Below are 19792 nucleotides of genomic sequence, written 5' to 3'. Positions count from 1 at the left end.
ATATGGCAGGGATGCTGCACCCATGAAATCCCAATCATAAGGCTGCCAAAACAAGGCACCAATAATGACAACAGCTAACATCCACTGTGGATGGGGAGAATTGAACAAGCCCTCACCCCTAGATGAAGAGCTGCAGGCAATCAGTGGCTGTTGAAAGTGGGAGAATGTCATCCAAGGTGAGCCCACTGATGATAGGTCATTTGGCCAGAATTGGTGAGCCCTAAACACATACAGAAACTAGCAACTCCAAATGGACTTAGTAGGATTTGTGTGTGTGTGTGTAAACAACAATAATTATAGAGAACCTATCATGGAAATATTAAGTTACACAAAGGAAGGGACGTCATATGATATTATTGAGGAAGAAGTCACATGAGAAGCCAAGAAAGTTGAGAACCAAAGGTCTGCTTGCTGCTCTCCACGACTCAATCGCAACCCAAAAAGAGTGCATCTCCTTCCCCCCAGCTCTTTTATCCTCTGCACATTCTACATACCTGTGGCCACGCCCAACCGGGCGTGGTCAGTGCTATGGGTATGTAAGATCTCTCCCTAGAAGAACCAGGTCATGAACATGAGATGGAGTGGTGGGGACAGAAAGAGTTGGAGGGTAGAAGGGGGTGGTGAAAACAGTACTCATGTATGAAATTACCAAATACAGTACTCATGTATGAAATTACCAAAAAATAAAAATTAAGTGAAAACATGGACCCCAGACTGATGACTGAGGGGCCAGCATGGGACTGATCCAGACACCCTGCCACTGAACCTGGGTGACAGAGAGGAGGCCTTGGCAATCTATGGGACCTAGGAGAGTGGAGCAGTATACATTTCTGGCATACAGAAGGACTCTGGGAACCCATGCCACATGGAGGGATGCTCTCTCAGCCTGGACACATGAGGAAGAACCTGGGCCCTTCCCGGGATGTGACAGACCCTTAAAATCCCTCATGGAGGCCCTTCCCCTCCCTGGGGAGCAGAGGCAGGTGGAGAGTGGGTGATGGGTTGGGAGGATTGGGGGGTGAGGAGGAGGGGAGGGAGAGGGAACTGAAAGTGACATGCGTAAAAAGTTAAATAAAAATATATGGAAAAAATAAGTGAAAAAACATGGTGTGAAATTATTTTTATAAAGTAATTCCTTGATAATTTCATACATGAATATAATGAATTTTGGTCATCTCTCCCTCCAGTTAACTTCTATCATCCTCTCCTGCTAAACCTCTTTCTTACTAGACAACTCCCACTTTCATGGCTGTTTGTGTGACCCACTGAGTTTAGTTTTTTGTCTGAGTGTGGATGGAATGTTATTTACTGGACAAATGGGCATAAGCAACTAACTAGTTACTACAGCACTGAAGAAAATACTGCTTCTCTGCCACCTTTAACTGCCTACAGCTCCTTAGGGAATCATTAACTGTTCAGTTTTATGCTGGTCTATGAAAGAATTAGGGTCACTCCAGGATAAATTCTGGCTTTTGCAACAGCAGGGGAGCCAGATGCTGGTGGACTGACTGACTGGCTGGCTGGCTGGCTGGCTGGCTGGTTGACTGCTGCTACACAACAGACTTTCTTTACTGTTACACAATTTAAACCTTAGAAAGTCAATTTCCACATACCCTTAGCTGAAGCCCCTCAAAGGAAAAAAATGCCAAACAAATTTTGAGTCATCAGTAGAGGACGCAACACTGACTTTTCAGCTATGTCCATCTCTTAACATTTCAAATCTTCTTTGTAGTTTGATAAGGGGGTGATGTTTGGCTGTAGAGGGTTTTGGGTGTCCCATAACTGAGATCTACTTGAGAAACTGGTAAAGGAAAAGAACAAGAATGTGTTGTTTGGAGGAGAGGAATGGCTGATGAGCCTGGGGTTAAGCAGATGGAGAGAACAAAAGAAACAGAAGCTCCCATTTTTGGTTAGGGGGTCTCTTCCCAGCAAAGGGACAGGACAAGATTGGTACAAGGAAATGGGTGAGGGGATGCAGCTAAATGGTGGGATTTGGTGGGCTTGGTAAGGTTATCCCCCTACTCTGACAGCAGAACAAGGGGGTAAGGTGGGTCCCCAGAACTTCATCAGGACTGGAAAAGTAGCTGTGGTATCCAGGTGGAGAGAATTGGATCTCCCTGATACTGTGATGATTACCCAAGGCTCCCTGTAGGAAATGGTGATCAGGCCAAGGGAATTCAAACCCCATCAACTGTCCATGGCCAGACCAAAGAGTTTGGCTCAAGTGTGGTCTGGACTTGTTATCCCCACGTCCCTCATGGCATGGGGACAGTCAACACTCCAATGTCCTTCTTGATGTGGCTGATGCCCTTCACATTTATCTTTCAATATGCTTTTACTGCATAGCCAAGTTATAGAAAATCTCAAAGGGACACTTATTTTAATACAGTTGAACAAAGCCCAAGCTTTGTACTGTACTAATAACCTGCAGTTCTCTTTATTCCACGGATCAATTCACTTGATTAGGTTAACTGCCCACACTGACTAGCACTAGTATTACACACCTCACAACCATGTAAGATGGATGGATGAAGCTACATTTTCAGATGTGGGAATGTCATTACATTTGCTGAAGTGACTATCCAGGGCCTCATTTTAACTTCCATAAACCTAGGTGGAGGTAGAAAAATAGCTGAGTGGTATAGCATTTGCCTGATGAAGTCTGGATTCAATGCCGTATGGAGACTCTGTGTTCAGTTGCTCACATCCATTCCCTAGAGTAAGGGCTTTTGCCCTCTATAGAATTCCCTTATTCAGTACCTTCAAATACCATACTTATGCCACTTTCTGGTTAAATTTGAGGCTACTTCACATAAACTCATACATACTACCACAAACCTGGTCACAGCAAGGGAGGTCATAGGCCCAACAACCTATTATTGCAGTCTTACAAAATGGTCATGTTGTCAAAGCATATGTATGTATGAAATTCTCAAATAAAAATACATTTTAAAATAAACTTTAAAAGTTGGAACAAGGAGGCCAGGCGGTGGTGGCACACGCCTTTAGTCCCAGCACTCGGGAGACAAAGGCAGGCGGATTTCTGTGAGTTCAAGGCCAGCCTGGTCTACAGAATGAGTTCCAGGACAGCCTCCAAAACAATACAGAGAAACCCTGTCTCAAAAAAAAAAAAAAAAAAAAGTTGGAACAAGGAGCTGGCTGCTGGTAGCGCATGCCTTTAATCCCAGCACTCAGGAGGCTGAGACTAGAGGACAGACAGCCTGGTCTACAGATCGAGTTCTGGGACAGGGTCAAAAGTTACTCAGAGAAACTCTGTCTCAGAAAAAAAAAAAAAAAAAAAAAAAAAGCTGGAACAAGGGCTGGAGAGATGGTTTAGCAGATAAGAGAACTTGTTTTCCCCAGAGGAAGTTTGATTCCCAGCACCCACACAGCAGCTTACAGTTCCAAGGGCTTCAGCACCCTCTTCTGGCCCCCATAAACATTGCATGCACATGATGAACAGACAAAATGTTCATAGCAGAGACACAAAAAATTGGGAGCCAGAAGGGTGGGTTATATCAGAGTTCTGGGCCAGGCAGGACAGCATGAGACGTTAGGTTTTTTTTTTTAAGGACTTATTCATGTATTTTGTTTTATGTATTTCATGTATTTATGTGTGTGTGTATAATGTGTTTTATCTTCACGCACATCAAGAGGAAGTTTAATCCATTACAGATGGTTGTGAAATACCATGTGTTGCTGGAAATTGAACTCAGGACCTCAAGAAGAACACTCAAGTGCTCTAACCACTGAGCCATCCCTCCAACTTCCTGGAGACATTTACTTGCTGTGAGACCCTAAGTTCTTCAGTCTCTTTGCACCTCAATGAATCTGTAACAGCCCAGTTCTCTTGCAGAACTATGTGAAAAATCAAGCTTGAATGTGGACATAAAAGTGTTATGAAATGAGCCGGGCATTGGTGGCACACGCCTTTAATCCCAGCACTCGGGAGGCAGAGGCAGGTGGATCTCTGTGAGTTCGAGGCCAGGCTGGACCGACAGCCTCCAAAACAGAGAAACCAAAAAAAAAAGTCATGAAATGAAAACAAATGAAGTAAGTTTCCAGCTAATAAATTTCTTCTCTCCCTAAGGCCAAAGACTTAATAGAAATTCATACTGTTGTTATACCAACTATCTACTTGAGGAGACAAGTTACTTCAATAACTATTTTAGCATTTTCTTAGTTTGCTTTACATACTAAAGCATTCTAAGAGCTCTACTGAAATCGCAAACTGTTCTTTTTAATGTCCTGAAGCATCCCAAGTGAATCAACACTCAATCTGGGAGCTAAAAAGCTTGCTCTGTGGTTAAGGACATTGGCTGCTCTTGCAGAGAACAGGATTTTGATTCTCAGCACCTACATGATGGCCCAAAAATATCTGTAATTCCAGTTTCTGGGGATCTGATGTCCTCATCTGGCCTTTATGGATTTCAGGCACACATGTAATACACATATCCATGCAGGCAAAACACTCATAAAAAAACAATAAAGTAAAACTTCTCAATTATAAATGGCTGCAGAGGTCTGTGGGAAGCAAGCTGGGCATCAGTAGAGATAGACCCACTCTTGTGAGACTCAAAGAGGAGCTTGCTGCAGGCAGGAAGGTGAGGAATTCCAAGATACCCAGATCTTCCTGCTGGGGCCTTGGACTCGGTTCAAAACAAGAGTCTAAGAGCATTGAACACACCTTTATTCAGGTAGAAGTACAAAAGCACGTTCCTAGCCCAAATGCATACATGTGATTTTTACAGATTCTGCTACTTAGGGATGAATCAATCCTCTGCCTCAGTCACTATAGGTGACCACTGGTCTTTATAAGTAAGAGTATACAATTTTGATAGGGACAAAAAAAAAACATGCATTTTTCATTTGTTTTTACATTTAAATCAATTGGATATATGTCGATTTTCTTGCCCTGATGAGACACTACGCTTGCTGATGGCAAAGAAGTAAAATACAGTGGTAGGACTATCCTACAGGTTAGCCACAAGGTTTACAGAGTGAGCAATATATTTTATATATTGGTTGAGGATCCTAGTAAACATTACAACATCTGAACTACAAAAGCCTCAACTGCTTGATTGACAAGTAGAATTTTAATACTTTTCTTATTCATAAAATGTTATGAATTTTAAGATGAAAAAAATACTTTGACACCATGTAAAGAATCATGAACTCTATGTTGTATAGGGCAGGGACCCTGAACTCAACACCTGTGATCACTTCTATAAATCAAAACAGCCATGATCTTTTATATGGCCTGTAGATTCTATTAAAATACAAAAATAAAATCCAGGCACAGGAGCGCATGCCTATAATCCCAGCTACTTGGGAGGCAGGAAGATTGTATGAACCCAGGAATTCAAGGCCAGCCTGGGCAACAAAGTAAGACTGCATCTCAACACAAAAGAATGGCAATGCACAAACAATCATGCACAAAGCCCTATGTTTGAAAATACTACCCTGGCTTGATGAAGGGAGTGGAGGGAGGACAGATAAAGAAGCAATCCTAATGGTTAAAATTTTACCAGGAACGGACCTGCCACTCTTAGAATACTGTCTAGATTACATCACTAATAACAGCAACATCTTTATTGGAAGGCTGTATTTCCTTACGAAGTGATTTGTGTGTTCTTTGTTTCCCTATCAAAAGCAGACCTGAGCGTTATGTTGGCCTTCAATACAGGCATATAAAAGATTTCTAAATGTACGCATTCATGCAAAGTAGGCACTGAATGAATGTAGCTAGACCACCAGGAGTCTTACTGGCTCCCTGATATTCTTGTCATCTCTTTTAAAGGGCTGTGGATGCAAACAAGGCAGCTAAAAACTTGGGCATTACTTACAAGTGTTTGGGGGCCTGCCACAAACTCAGGAAGACTGAATCCTCCAAATGTGGATGCCTGATGTGGATATACAACTTTAAAGGAAGATTCACCATAGAAGATCCCACAGAATAGCAGTAACATCTAGTGAGAAGCTTAAAACCAGGACATCATTTAAAGATGCCTATGAGAATGCAAAAATCAACAAGAAGCCAACAGTATGGCTATAGAAACAACAGCATGTAGGGTCCTCAGAAAATAATAGGCCTGAGTCTCCTGTGGATAGCACTTAAGCCAAGACAGAAAAAGCTCACAGAGCTACTCTCCAGAAGCTATGTCAACACTGGTACAAAAACAGCATCCTAGGCAAACTGTGAATATGAATCAATTTCAAAGAAAAAAATGTTTTAATGTATATAGGCCAAATTAAACTCACTTAAATGAGTTCTGTAAATAAAATACTCGTACCTACTTAGAATACTTATTAAAGGATGCTGTCAGAAAAAATGTATTCACCAATTATCTTCTGAATTCAGTTATTCTACACTGAAGAGGCTGGAACTAAACAGGAATAATTACACACAGAAGCAACCATTTTCTCTCCAATACTTTGGTACTGGATAAGGCCTGAAATAGACTGGTAAGTTTCACCATTTGCATTCTCTCTGTCTCATCTGGTGCAGACATTCTGATCTTACCATTTCCATAGTATTCAGATTCTCGTCTGGTACATTCTGATGACAGATGAGCCCCTGCTCACAGATTTGTCATGTTTACTATACCCAAGTGATTTCTTGGGTACAGATTCTTCGATGTAAGCAAGCACTATGGTATGACTGTGTTTCCTCACATACACACCTATCTTCACAAGCTTTCTGCATGGCACAAATTTGACACTGAACCAACAAGGTAGTTGACAGACGGCTTTTTCACATTTAACAGTGGAATTTTACTCCATTACAAATTCCCCAACTGTGACTAAGGTATGAAAATAATCTGAAGAATGAACCATGTTCTATGTGTTCTAGCACTGATTTACAAGAGCCAGTGAAGATGTAACACACACACACACACACACACACACACACACACACACACACACACACACACACACAAAGTCCTAATACTCATCACATTCGGCGGGTTTCTCTCTGGTATGAATTCTCTGATGCTGTCCAAGGACTGAGCTTTATAACTGAAGACGTTAACACATTCAGTATAGATGTGACTTCTCTAGTCTCAGTTCTCACATACTGAATGAAGCCTGAACTTGACTAAATGTCTCCCCAAGTTCATTGCATTCATAAGGTTTCTCTTTGGTATGAATCCTTTCATGTTGGACAAGATGAGCTCTTTGACTGAAGTTCTCTTCCCATGCATCACAATCAAAGACACTCTCTCTAACAGGAACTTCTTGTTGCAAAGTAAGATCAGAATTGTGACTGAAATTTTCCTCATAATCATTGTATTCATATGATTTCTCTTTCCTGTGCATTTTGTGATGCTGAATAAGGCATGAGGTTTGGCTGAAAGCTTTCCCGCACTCATTACATTCGTGCAGCTTCTCTCCCGTGTGAATTCTTTGATGCTGAATAAGATGGGAATTCAATCTGAAGTCTTTCCCACATTCAGTACATGTGTAGGGCTTTTCTCGGAAACGAATTCCTTGTTGTTTCACATAGGCCAGTCCACATTCATCGTACTCATAAGACTTCTCTTGATGATGTACCCTCTGATGTTCAACTAGATACGAGGTGTGGCAGAAGTCACTGCCACACACGTTACATTTACACGCCATGTCCTTGTGAGTTCTTTGATGCTGAGTAAGATGTACACTTCGGCTGAAGACTCTCTCACAGCTGCCACACTTGTAAGACTTGGCTTTGGCATGAGCCTTCTTATGCTGAAGCACATCTGAGCTCTGGCTACAGGATTTGTCAGGTGCATCACAGGATTTATCGGACACTTCACATTTGTAGGATTTCTCTCTAGTGTGTATTCTTTTATGTCGACTAAGACTTGAGCTCTGACTGAAAGACTTCTCACATTCTTTACATTTGTAGGGTTTCTCTCTTGTGTGAATTCTCTGGTGTCTGGTAAGAGCTGAGGCCTGATGGAAGGTTTTCCCACATGTATCACATTTATAGGATCTATCAGTGGCAGGTATGTTCTCCCATTTATTAAGGTGGGACAGGTCCATTAAGCTTTCTTTATAGTCACTACTCTGAAAATTCTGTGTTAGATTTATGGGTTCTTGTTCACCAACACCTGGGTTCTGGTTGAAGTTCAGGTCATACTTACTGTCATCAATGGTCTGTATTCTAAGAACTCTCTGATCTGTATCTGTGGAGTCTAGACTGAAGCTTTTTTCAGGTTCACTGTTCTTCTCACTGGTGAAGTTTTTCTTGCTGATTGTTATTTGTCTAAACTCTCTCTCCAGAAAGAGAAATTTTCTTAGGATCTCCTGGAGTCTTTCTAATCTGTCCTCAGACTTATACACCTCTCTGCTCTCAGGAACTTGCACAATATTCTGTTTGAATTTTCCTACTCTCACTTTGTATGAATGCACTTCTTCTGAAATTTTCCGCTTAGGGATCAACAGCTTGTTTTCTTCTCTGGTCTCTCCATCTAATACAATATATAAATAGAAAATGCAATGTAATATGTACCCCGTGCTTAAAAATAAATAAATAAAAATAGGAGGAAACTAAATAATATAGTATCCTCAAAGATAAGCAAATTTTATTTACATTAAAAACCAAGCACAAAATTTCAACAGCAGATGTTAAGGGCAAGAACAATAGGAGCAGGTGGGACAGAAATGGATCAAGGGATGATACAAACAGGCTATTTCAGCAAAGTAAAACAACAAGGCAGTAAATTTCAAAGGAATATTAAAATATCAAGTCCTGTAACTTGAACTAGGACCAAGCACACCTGTACAAAAGGAATTAATTTGTAAAGACAGACAGGCTCTCTTCACTCCAGAACGGCAGAGCTCTGTGTGTTAAGAGCTCAGCCAGAACTTGGATCAACACCTAAACTTCATCTCCACTGATTCATCTGACAGGTTCTGCCTTACTCACCTGAACAGTCATCTCTTATGACTTCTCTATTCTTAGTTTCCAGATCAAAGACCTGTAGATCTTGTTCCCGCTGGGAGATCCCATCAGGCTTGGAAACTGGAAATCCTGCTCACAGAGAAGGAAATGGAATATGGCAATTTATCCCCAGATGCTACACTGCCCTCTTTTCTTTTTAGTAATGATTAATGCAGAAGATAAGTTCTGAGAAGACTTTTATCAGGAAGACCTAGAGAATGAAGAGGACAAGGTCCTCTAAGAAGTTCAGATTTGTACTCTGGTAAAGGGTGTGCTAAGTAAGGGGAGAATATGTAACTCGGAAGCAGCAACTTTCATTTAAATATAATTCAGGGAGTTCGTGCAGAGATGTGTACCTGTCTTCACAGAAGTTATCATTAGTATTCCTGTGGTCTAGGGCACAATGTTGGTATTAGACCTGGTCTACAAGTACCAAATTGTTTCCTCAAAATTTAATTCAAACACCTGCTACATAGTAAAAGTTAAAGTATAGCATCAAATCAGCAATATATGAATAATTTTAGCAAAAACCAGTAAGACAGAAGTTCAATAAATAACACCAAAACAGGATTTCTGGTTCTTCTTCAGCACAGTACGTTAACAAGTCAAACACTTTGCAATGTAGTTCTAATTAATAAGATTTTAAAATCTCCAACATCAAGGGATGGGTGGATGATGGTACAGTGGTTAAAAGCACTTAACTGCTCTTGTAGGGACTAGCTTCCAGCGTCCAGATAGCAGCTCATATTGGCTATACCTTGAGCTCCAGGGAATTTGAAGCCCTTGTCTGTCCTCCCTGGGCACCTGCACTCATGCACATATACCCACACTCAGACATATACATATAATTATGATTGCCCTGGTCTACACAACAAGTTCCAGGACAGCCAAGGCTGCATGAAGAGAAACTGTCTCAAAACAAAACAAAATTACTGAAGAGATGGGAATGCTTATTTGCCCTGACTGAATCACTGCATATCATATCAAAGTACTCAGTTATCATAATGTTCCACAAATCCATTCAAATATCTTCACTTTTTTTAAAGAAAAAAAAAGCAATCTGTTTCAGTGCACATGGGAACAAAGTGTATGCCACATCTTCATATAGGAATCAGCGTACACTTTTTATTCAACAAGCATTTATGAAGTATCTCTTATATGAAAAGTATGGTGGAGATAGAGAGCCCAAGCCAAAGGGCCAACTCATCTCAAACAACTGAAGGACCTCGCCTTCTAAATACAAAGACAGCTATAAACACTGACTACAACATGCTACAGTGAAGGATAGTACAAGTGCATGTAAAACAAACTTCCTATTGTCAAAAAGACTCCTTACATCTTCATTTATGTGGTGTATGTGTGTGTATGTAGTTCTTTAGATAGTATCACTCTGTAGCCCGGGCTGTCCATGAACTCACAGTATAACACAGGTTTGTCTCAAATAGGACAAACCTGCCTCATGCTTGAACAGCTCAATCTCTCAATACTAAAGCACTAGGGAACCTGCTTAGCAAATAGAATTTTGATGCTATTAATACCAAAGGACAGTTTTTATATGCCCTGAGCACAGAAAGTATCAAAGAACACATATGAAAGGTTTGGTTTGAGTCATTCATCTCCAAAAACCTATTTATATACTGGATATCTAATTTATTGCTTGTTCCCCTTATCCTGGTATGCCACCACATGAGTGACACAGATTCTTAAAAATGGCTTAAGAATCAACTGAGTCGCTGGGCAGTGGTGGCCTACGCCTTTAATCCCAGCACTTGGGAGGCAGAGGCAGGCGGATCTCTGTGAGTTCGAGGCTGGGCTGGACCGAGAGCCTCCAAAACAATACAGAGAAACCCGTCTCGTAAAACCAAAAAAAAAAAAAAAAAAAAAATCAACTGAGTCGCCCATCAACTGAGTAACTCATAATGACAATGTGGTACATACACACAATGCAATTTTATTCAGCTATGAAGAAAAAAGAAGGAGCTGAGAGGTGGCTCAGCAGTTAAAGAGTGCACTGCATTTACAGAGGACCTGAGTTTAATTCCCAGCACCTACGTCAGGCTGCTTACAACTGCCTGCAAATCTAGCTCCAGAGAATTGGATGACCTCTTCTAGACTCTAAGGGCACCTGCACTTACACTTACTACACATGCATACACATGCAATTAAAGTAAGTCTTTAAAAAGAAAAATTGAAATGTGTAGGAAAATGGAGCTGGAAATGTCATATTGAATGAGGTCACCCAGGTCCAGAAGCTTGCAATTTTCAGATTTCTGTGTTTAACTTGGGAGCACCTATACAAATGGGGGGAGGTAATCTTGTTTGTACAAATAAAGCCTGTCTGAATGTCATAGAATGGAGCATGCCACTAGCTAACCATAGAGGTCTGGAGGTCTGTACAGACAGACATGAAGAGAAGTAGCTAGGCAGAAACAGGATACAAGCAGGGAGAAGCAAGAACTCACTCTCTTGTCTGCTGAGACGCTAAGGAGGTAAGGTGTGATGGTGGTTTGCTCCTTCTCTCTGATCTCTCAGCATTTTCCTCTATATCTGACTCCAGGTTTATATTACTTAGACCAATTAAGAACTCCATTTATGGGGGAGGAAAGATAATAGTGGAAAACACAGTAGAACACAGGAAATCAAAAGGAAATAATAGGAGTGAAAAATGTTTAAATGTAAGTGGAGGAGAGGTGGGGTAGGATAACAGGAGATGGGGAAAATGATCATGTATGTAAAGGCCATATAGAAACCTATGACTAATTTTAAAGGAGGGGGCTTTAATCCCAACACTGGGGAGGTAGAGTAAGGAGGATCTCTGTGAATTTGAAACCAGCCTGGTGTACACAGCAAGTTCCCAGCCAGCCAGGACTATTTTTAAAGGAAAACAAAAAGTTAAGAATGTAGGTATGAGGCCAGGCGGTGGTGGCGCACGCCTTAAATCCCAGCACTCGGGAGGCAGAGGCAGGCGGATCTTTGTGCGTTCAAGGCCAGGCTGGACCGATAGCCTCCGAAACAATACAGAGAAAACCTGTCTCGTAAAAACCAAAAAAAAAAAAAAAAAAAAAAAAAAAAGAAAGATTTGAGAACAAGACTGTCGAGTGCTCAGCCCTAAAGAGAATGTCCGTATCACCCCTTCCACGACTCAAGGACATCACAGAAGGGGTGCAAGCAGAAGGAAGAGTGCTGTAAAAGAAGGCTGTTGCTTTCAAGAGCTCACAGAAGCAGTGGTTGGTTATCTACATAAGACTGGGCCCACTGCCAGGCAGTGATTGTGCACAACTTTAATCCTAGCACAGGCAGATCTCTGTGAGTTTGAGGCTAGCCTGGTCAACAGAGCCAAGTTCCCACACAGCCAGAGATATACAGAGAAACCCTGTCTCCAGAAAAAAAGGGGGCAGGGGGTTGGGCCCATCAATCAATATTACAATATGGATATGGGAGGGACTCAGAAAGTCCCACCTCTCCCTGGCTCAGGAGTTGGGAGTGCTAGCTGCTCTTCCAAAGGACCTGGGTTTGGACTCAATTCCCAGTACCCACTCACAACTGTGTATAACTCCAGGTCCCAGGGATCCGACATCCTTACAGACATACATGCAGGCAAAACACCAATGAACATAAAATAAAAATAAATCATTTCCTAAAGTTGATCTCAGGTGCTGAGCAGTGGTGGCACAGGCCTTTAATCTGAGTACTCGGGAGGCAGAGGCAGGCAGAACTTTGTGAGGTCAAGGACAGTCTGGTTTATAGAGTGAGTTCCAGCACAGCCAGGGTTACTGACAAACCCTGTCTCAAAAAACAAAAAATAAACCTTAAAAAAAATTTTTTAATCTGTCATTATCACTACTAACAACACTCCTGGATAGTCAGAACCATGAATTGTGTATACTGCACCTCTTTTTTTGTTTGTTTTGTTTGATTTCTCTATGTAGCCCTGGCTGTCCTAGAGCTCACTCTGCAGTCCAGACAAGCCTGGAACTCAAGATCTACCTGCTTCTGCCTCCCTGGTGCTGAGATTCAAGGCTTTAAAAGAAACTTCTTAAAAGAGTAATATCCTCTATGCATTGTTGAGTTATAGCAAGGATTAAATGATACATATATCATTTAATATATATCATGATAGTAGAAAACATTCTGTGCAAATCAAGGTTGCCTTCAAGACAAACATTTTTTTTAACTCAGTCATTTATTTACTGCTGTCTAGTGCAAACACTTAACAAAGAGGCTAACCTTCTGGTATTCATGACAAATAAAAAATACAGTCATGGGAAAAACTTGAACTGGAAAGGCAGACTATGCCATGGACTGAATTATAAAGTTCTTTAAGTTATAACCCCAAACACTAAGTAAAATTATAAACATATATAACTTTATATTTCTAATGGTATATGGTGACTCACAAAGTTAATTCCCAAGGATGTTAAAAATGATTGCTAAAGCCGGGCGGTGGTGGCGCACGCCTTTAATCCCAGCACTCGGGAGGCAGAGGCAGGCGGATCTCTGTGAGTTCGAGGCCAGCCTGGTCTACAAAGTGAGTTCCAGGACAGCATCCAAAGCCACAGAGAAACCCTGTCTCGAAAAACCAAAAAAAAAGATTGCTAAGAATATGTTGGCTTGAATGGGCAGTGGTGGCACACTCCATTAATCTGAATACTCGGGAGGCAGAGGCAGGAGGATTTCTGTGAGCTCAAGGCCAGCCTGATCTACAGAGTGAGTTCCAGGACAATGAGGGCTACACAGAAAAACCCTATTTCAAAAAAAAAAAAAATGCTGGCTTAGTCACAAAAACAAGTGGGGTAGGACAGGAGGGTTTCTTGTAGACTGTATGGGTATGCATGTATATGTGTCCTTTGTGAGTTAAGAGATGATAAGATAAAATAAGATAAAGTTCCACCCAGCAGTATAGTATGCTATAAGCTTGTGCTAAACTATCACATAATTTCTTTACTACAAAAAGTACACAAGTTTTAACTGTTGGAAATTCTGTATTAGGTAAAGTTAACAGAAGTTTACAATTATATATAGATCATTTTACAATTTACAAAGCTTTTAAATATACATCCATTTTAATGTCCTGAACTATTTCATTTTGTGCCCCCCACTTCCCCTCCATCAAGGACAGTGCCAAGAATACTTGATTAGGAAAGGTAATATAAATACATCAATTGGTATGGTACCACAAAGAATCAGGGGCAAGAAGACAGAACTTTAAAGGAAGGAGAAAATGATACCAAACATGAAGAAGTTTGGGGGTCACGGAAACTGAGGTAACCCAGTAGACAGGCTATACTCACTACTAGAAAAAGTACACAGCAAGTGTTTCCTGCTCTAAAGTAACAGGAAACAACGGCAACTGAAGAGATAGGGTAGCTTTGTGGCTTCTCATACAAGTAGCTGACCACCAAGTGTGGTTTATGAATTAACTGAGTTCCAAATCCATGTGGTTTTAAGAATGGCTTCCATGTTAAAGATTCACCAAAGGTCATTTGGGGATCAGCAACTTTACATAATGGTGGCATCCCAAGAGACATCTATCCATCAACCAAAGTTAGTATCTTACAATCTTGGAAAAGAAGTTTCCATGCAGGGACGAGCACTACCGATGGAAAGCCGATACCTGGGCCATCTCTTGGTAATTCCTGCCGTAAGGACTGCAAGTGTTTCTCCAGAGAAAGCACTTGCCTGGGTATGACTCAGGGCTGGGCAGGAATTCACACAATGAATCCGGGTGGTGGGAAGGCGGAGAAGTATGCCTATAAAGATCAAAGAGCCAGGAATGGAAAACACACTAAAAATCTTCCCAATGAGCAAACTGCCTCCCCACAGGTGAGAATATTACTTAAATCCAACACAAAAACAAAGTGAAAAATGCCCTAGGTGCCACCAAAAAGAAAAAAAAAGTGGGGGAAGTTTAACTATAGACATAAGACACACAAGAGTGTATGCAAGATCAAAGGGGGAGGAGGGTTCACATCAAGGAGATTGCCATCAATCCTGTCCCTCCCTGCCCCCTCACAGGTATTTCTCAACAACACTATAGGTTGCCTAATCCCAGGCATCCTCAAAACAACAAAGAAACATGATTTAACAATTTAGCTCACCTAGTATGGGATGTCTTGAGCCTTCTGCTGCATGGGGTATGGTTATTTAGAATAATGCAATATAATGTGTAATACACACAACTGAATCCCAACTTTAAATGAAGTCTCTCAAGCCTGCATGTTTGGAAATAAGTCTGAGGATCTTAAAAAATGAGAGACTACTCAACAAGAGAGATTTTAGCCTTTCTTTTAAATATGTGTTTCTTTATTGGGGAAATCTCAGATACAGGACATAAAGGAATCAGAACAGAGAGTCTGACAAGAGGTTGGGAAGATCCTTAAGACTCTCATTTAAAAAAAAAGAAAAGGTGGAGCTTAGCCAAAGCTCAACCAAGTTTCTCTGTCAACAGGAAACAGATGTCCCACAAAAGCAAGAAACATAACCTGGGAATGAGGAAGAGGAAAGGATAGCCCAAAGGAACCCTAAACTAACCATGTCAGGAAAGGACCTTAAAGATGGAGGGCTGAAACCTAAAACCTGAGCATACTCCACTGACTACCTCAAAGACCTCATACCTACTCAGAAACAAGGGAGAAATCCAAACAGGTAATTTGAGCAACAGGAGGATCCTTACCCAGTGAAACCACGTTTCCATAATTCTCTAACATCACTTCTCTGTAGAGCTCCCTCTGAACAGGGTCCAGGCATCCCCATTCCTCTCGAGTAAGATGCACAGTCACATCCTCGAATGTCACAAACTCCTGAAATAGTAATTCTGGCTGCTTTCAGGAATGGGCTACTAGAGCACCATGGCCAGAGAATGATGAACATGGCACAGAGGACATCTAGTGGCTATGTTAGGGAGAAGGGAGAACAAACTAGAACCTAGAGAATAAACCCTCTAAGTGCCCATCACATTATCATGGACAAAGGTGGTGGTGGGGGAGATAGAAAAACCGTTTGTGTCAAATCCAGGTCTCTGAAGAAGATCTGTTCCCAAACTGCTACTGAAAAGATTTCCAGGCAAGTTTAACAAATGGGATAAAAGAGAGGCCACAGTCAATCAGCAACAAGAAACCCTGAGGAAAAGCAGAGGTCCTCAGCTCACCTGGTACCTGGCTGTCAGGAGCGCAGCTGCCTGGTCTCCTGGGCTTCCCTCACGGGGAAGAGCAGGCACCTGGGGAACAGGTGGAGCTGAGGGAGGAGAAAGGAGCCAAGAGTGAGAGTAGCCCTTCCACGGGCTCCCTTTTCAGAAGATACATCTCCTGCCCAAGGCGTGTGGCTTCCTCCTTCACGTCACCATTCCAGTAGAGCCAACAAAAATTTTCCAGGTTTAAGGTATCTCCACTCCTCCTTGGTAGCTGTTCCTACTTACATATATTCAAGACTGTGATATGCATTTTACTATGCACTTTATCCTTAAGACATGACATTCCTCCTAAGGAAGGGTAAGTATTGCACCTATTGTCTGATGAGCAAAGCAAAGCATAAAGACAGATAGTATTTCCTGGCCAGCCTGGGCTAGGAGTGAAAAAAAAACGTGATCTCAAAAAGCAGAAACAATGCTGAAGACAGCTCAATTGGTGGAATGCTTGCTTGGCATTCATGATGCTCTGGGTCCCTAGCACCATACACTAGGTATGTGGCACACAACTATAATCTAGGCACCTGGAAAGTAGATGTCAAAGAATCAGAAGTTCAAAGTCATCAAGGCACAGCAAGTTCAATACCAACCTGCACTAAGACTGCCTCAAGAAAAGGTGATGGGGATCATATGTGGTGGCACAAGGCATTAATCCCAGGACTTAGGAGGCAGAAGCAGCAAGATTTATTTCTGTGAGTTCAAGGCCAAACTGGTCTACATAGTGAGTTCCAGGACAGACACAGCTATGTAAAGAGATCCTATCTCAAAACGACAAAAAAGTTGAAGGACTTGAAGTGATCCAGGGTCAGGGTTTTTAACACATTTCTGATATTTTCCCAGATAGCACTTACTATAAACTCCAATATGCCTTTTGTTGTTGTTGTTATTGGGCACTGTCTCTACAACCATTGTATGAGGCTTCCAGGAACAAGGAATGGTCAGTTTCTTCATAATTCTTTACATCTCCAATGTCCCCAGAGCACCCCCCCCCACTTAATGGCACTCCATCTGTGCTGCTAACACAAGTTACTTCAGGCACTAGTATTGGTCACAGAAACCTAAGACATAGTTCTTACATAACAAAATCAGCAGCTAACTATAGTAATGAATGCCTACAATTTTAATACTGGAGAGGCAGAGACAAGATTCATCCAAAATTGTGGGCTGGATAGTACTAGACCAGCCAGGGCTATATAACAAACCTTGTCTCCGGTGGGGAAAAGAAAAAAAAGACTGCCAAACCTACCTATCTAATACACGTATGTGAATGCACAGTTAATATGTAACATCTGTGCATTTACAGACTTTACATGGTTGCTTTCTTGACTAAAATTAAATTCTTCACAATCTGCAGCTGCAACAGAATGGCAGGTAGCAAAGCACACCAAATCATCAGGAAAGGAGACACAAAGTGAAGGGAACAGCGGGAGGGAAAGGTTCTTTCTGAGTCTGTGAGGAAGTAAAAACCAGGTAAGCCTAGTGAAATGTGGCAAAAGCAGCCTGTCTTAAATAATTCCGGATATGGTGATAGGAATTAAGTCCACAATTTCTAAAGGACAAACAAGCAGAGCAGGACAACCTATGTAAAGAAAGACTAGTCATCCTTAACAGAGGGCCCCAAACTAGGAAGGAAATCCCTCCCTTCAGTTCTTCCTCTCAGGCCCAAGAGTCCCTTAATACTCCCATTCTCCTGCAAATGTGTGTGGTCTCTGCCTTACCCCCAGTGAGTCCCTGCTCCATCTCCGTGTCCTGCAGAAACGGACGCTCTGGGGAAAGGCATTCAGACTGGCTCTCCAAAGACTGAAACTGGACCCTTGGTGATCCTGCTGCTTCATAGGCAGTTTCCTCCATCCCTGTTCAGGGGGACAATGATCATCACTGCAGGGTGAGATTAAGAGAAATTACTCAATAAACTAAAATGTCCCACCATTCCACAGTCTAGGGACTTAGCAAACCATTTTATATATGGGTAGATATTTAAGAAAAATTAGTTAAAAATAAATTTTAAAGCCAGCCTGGTCTTCAGAGCAAGTTCCAGGACAGCCAGGACTATACAAAGAAACCCTGCCTCAAAAAAACAAACAAAAAAGTACTCGATTTCAGGTATCACTGTCCACAGAGCTGTTTCTCTAAATGCAATCAATTAAAGTGCATGGTATTTTAGGTCCAAAAGGGGGGGAAAAAGGTTATTAAAAACCAAAATGAGCCGGGCGTTGGTGGCACACGCCTTTAATCCCAGCACTCGGGAGGCAGAGGCAGGCGGATCTCTGTGAGTTCGAGACCAGCCTGGACTACCAAGCGAGTTCCAGGACAGCCTCCAAAGCCACAGAGAAACCCTGTCTCGAAAAACCAAAAAAAAAAAAAAAAACAACCAAAATGAACAGCAAAAAGAAAAATAGGAAGCTGAAGATACGTACAGCTCAAAGTATCACTACTTCCTAGTATGCACAAGGCCCTGTTTGAATCCCTTAACACCCTTCCCTCCACCAAAAGGGGGGGGGGACCAATCAGTTTCAAAACTTAAAACCCAAATCGAAGAATTCGATACTATTCACACTCTACTGTAAAACCCGTATCCGTGGTATTAAAACATATGCATATATGTGTGTATATGTTCACATACATACATACATACATACATACATACACACACACACACACACACACACACACACACACCCCGCTGGGCCTGTAACCCCAACACTTGGAAGATGTAGGCAGGAGCTCCTATTCAGGAGTCCAAGGCTGTCTCAAAAACAAAACATACCAAAAAATACAGCAGGTAGCCTTTTAAAAAAAGAGAGAGAGAAAAGAAATCAACCAGAACAATAGCGTAAATCTTTCCATAGGGCGTCCTAAGTATTTAGAGGCTCAAGTTTAGACCCAGAGAAACACACCAGTTACGATTACTCATTGTTTTTCTCAAAATCAAGCCCCTTAGGAATTATGTGGTAACCGGTCAGGCCGTTCTGCATTACTCAATGGGCCTGATGAATAATAACACAGCTAACTCACTTTGGAGACGGACCCTCAGGGCAGGCTGGTCGGACCGCCTGGGCGCAGCACGAGGAAGGGCTGCGATGTGCCTGCGTGGTGTCCTTCAGACCCAAGGACATGCAGGGTTCGTCCACCTTCCTTCCACCACCCTCGGTGACACTCCCGGCCTGCTCAGAGGCCTCGCCCGGAGCCGCCCTCCATCCACTTCCCTTTTAGGTGAAGGTTCGGTCCCCAGGGGGCGAAGCGGGCCACACAAACCTAGCTGCCACCGGGGCCCGGCCGCTGGGTTCGCCACCACGGGGCCACTCCGGTTCCCCGGGTTTCGCGATGAACCCGGGCTGAGAGGAAAACAGGGCCGCGAGCTCGGCCTTCCGCGCTCCCGGGCTCCGGAACAGCCGTCAGCCGGGACGCGGAGCCTCCTACGCGTCCGCCGCAGGCCAAACAAGCGGCCGCTCCCACGGAGACGCGACAACGGTTCCGGGGGACTCACCCAGGTGGAGAGGCGGGCCTAGCGACTGTCCCGTCACGGAGACTCTCCTCAGTGAGCAGCGCCAGCCTTTCCGGGGCGCTCTCGACTGCCCAGAGCGAGTCTGGCGCTTGCGTCACTTCCGGAGGCGGAAGTGCACGGGAGGGCGGCTCCGGATGAGGTTCCCGGATGAAGAGCAGCAACGAGGGCGTCTGGTATG

At 42.6% G+C, this 19792-nt stretch overlaps 1 protein-coding gene across 10 annotated transcripts; it reads right to left on the bottom strand.

Annotated features, from left to right (window-relative positions):
- Nucleotides 1–4669: 4669 nt before the first annotated feature.
- On the bottom strand, nt 4670–19721 carry Znf655 (zinc finger protein 655). 10 transcript variants are annotated; one of them, XM_040751350.1, is made up of 5 exons: nt 19597–19719; nt 17828–17987; nt 16074–16159; nt 15600–15726; nt 13889–14676 (listed from the first exon to the last, which is right to left on the bottom strand). In XM_040751350.1, the coding sequence occupies exons 2-5, from the start codon at nt 17958–17960 to the stop codon at nt 14480–14482; spliced, it is 543 nt and encodes a 180-aa protein (XP_040607284.1). In that variant the 5' UTR covers nt 17961–17987; nt 19597–19719; the 3' UTR covers nt 13889–14479. The 10 variants fall into 10 exon arrangements, with proteins under 10 accessions (XP_040607277.1, XP_040607276.1, XP_040607278.1 ...); XM_040751343.1 differs by lacking the exons at nt 13889–14676; nt 15600–15726; nt 16074–16159 and adding exons at nt 4670–8453; nt 8912–9016 and having other exon boundaries at nt 17828–17962; nt 19597–19721; XM_040751342.1 differs by lacking the exons at nt 13889–14676; nt 15600–15726; nt 16074–16159 and adding exons at nt 4670–8453; nt 8912–9016 and having other exon boundaries at nt 19597–19717.
- Nucleotides 19722–19792: the final 71 nt, after the last annotated feature.

Source organism: Mesocricetus auratus, unplaced genomic scaffold, assembly GCF_017639785.1.
Source record: "Mesocricetus auratus isolate SY011 unplaced genomic scaffold, BCM_Maur_2.0 Super-Scaffold_100008, whole genome shotgun sequence".
Classification (NCBI taxonomy): Eukaryota; Metazoa; Chordata; class Mammalia; order Rodentia; family Cricetidae; genus Mesocricetus; species Mesocricetus auratus.
This window is presented reverse-complemented; position numbering and strand designations above follow the sequence as displayed.

Bases quoted from the DNA above. Each gene is read 5' to 3' on its own strand.
- Znf655 (XM_040751343.1), bottom strand. From the start codon at position 17,960: ATGGAGGAAACTGCCTATGAAGCAGCAGGATCACCAAGGGTCCAGTTT. The intron at 9,017-17,827 runs GTAAGGCAGAGA...CTCTGTGAGCAG, and splicing joins GGAGCAGGGACTCACTGGGG to GATTTCCAGTTTCCAAGCCT. The intron at 8,454-8,911 runs GTGAGTAAGGCA...ATATTGTATTAG, and splicing joins CATAAGAGATGACTGTTCAG to ATGGAGAGACCAGAGAAGAA.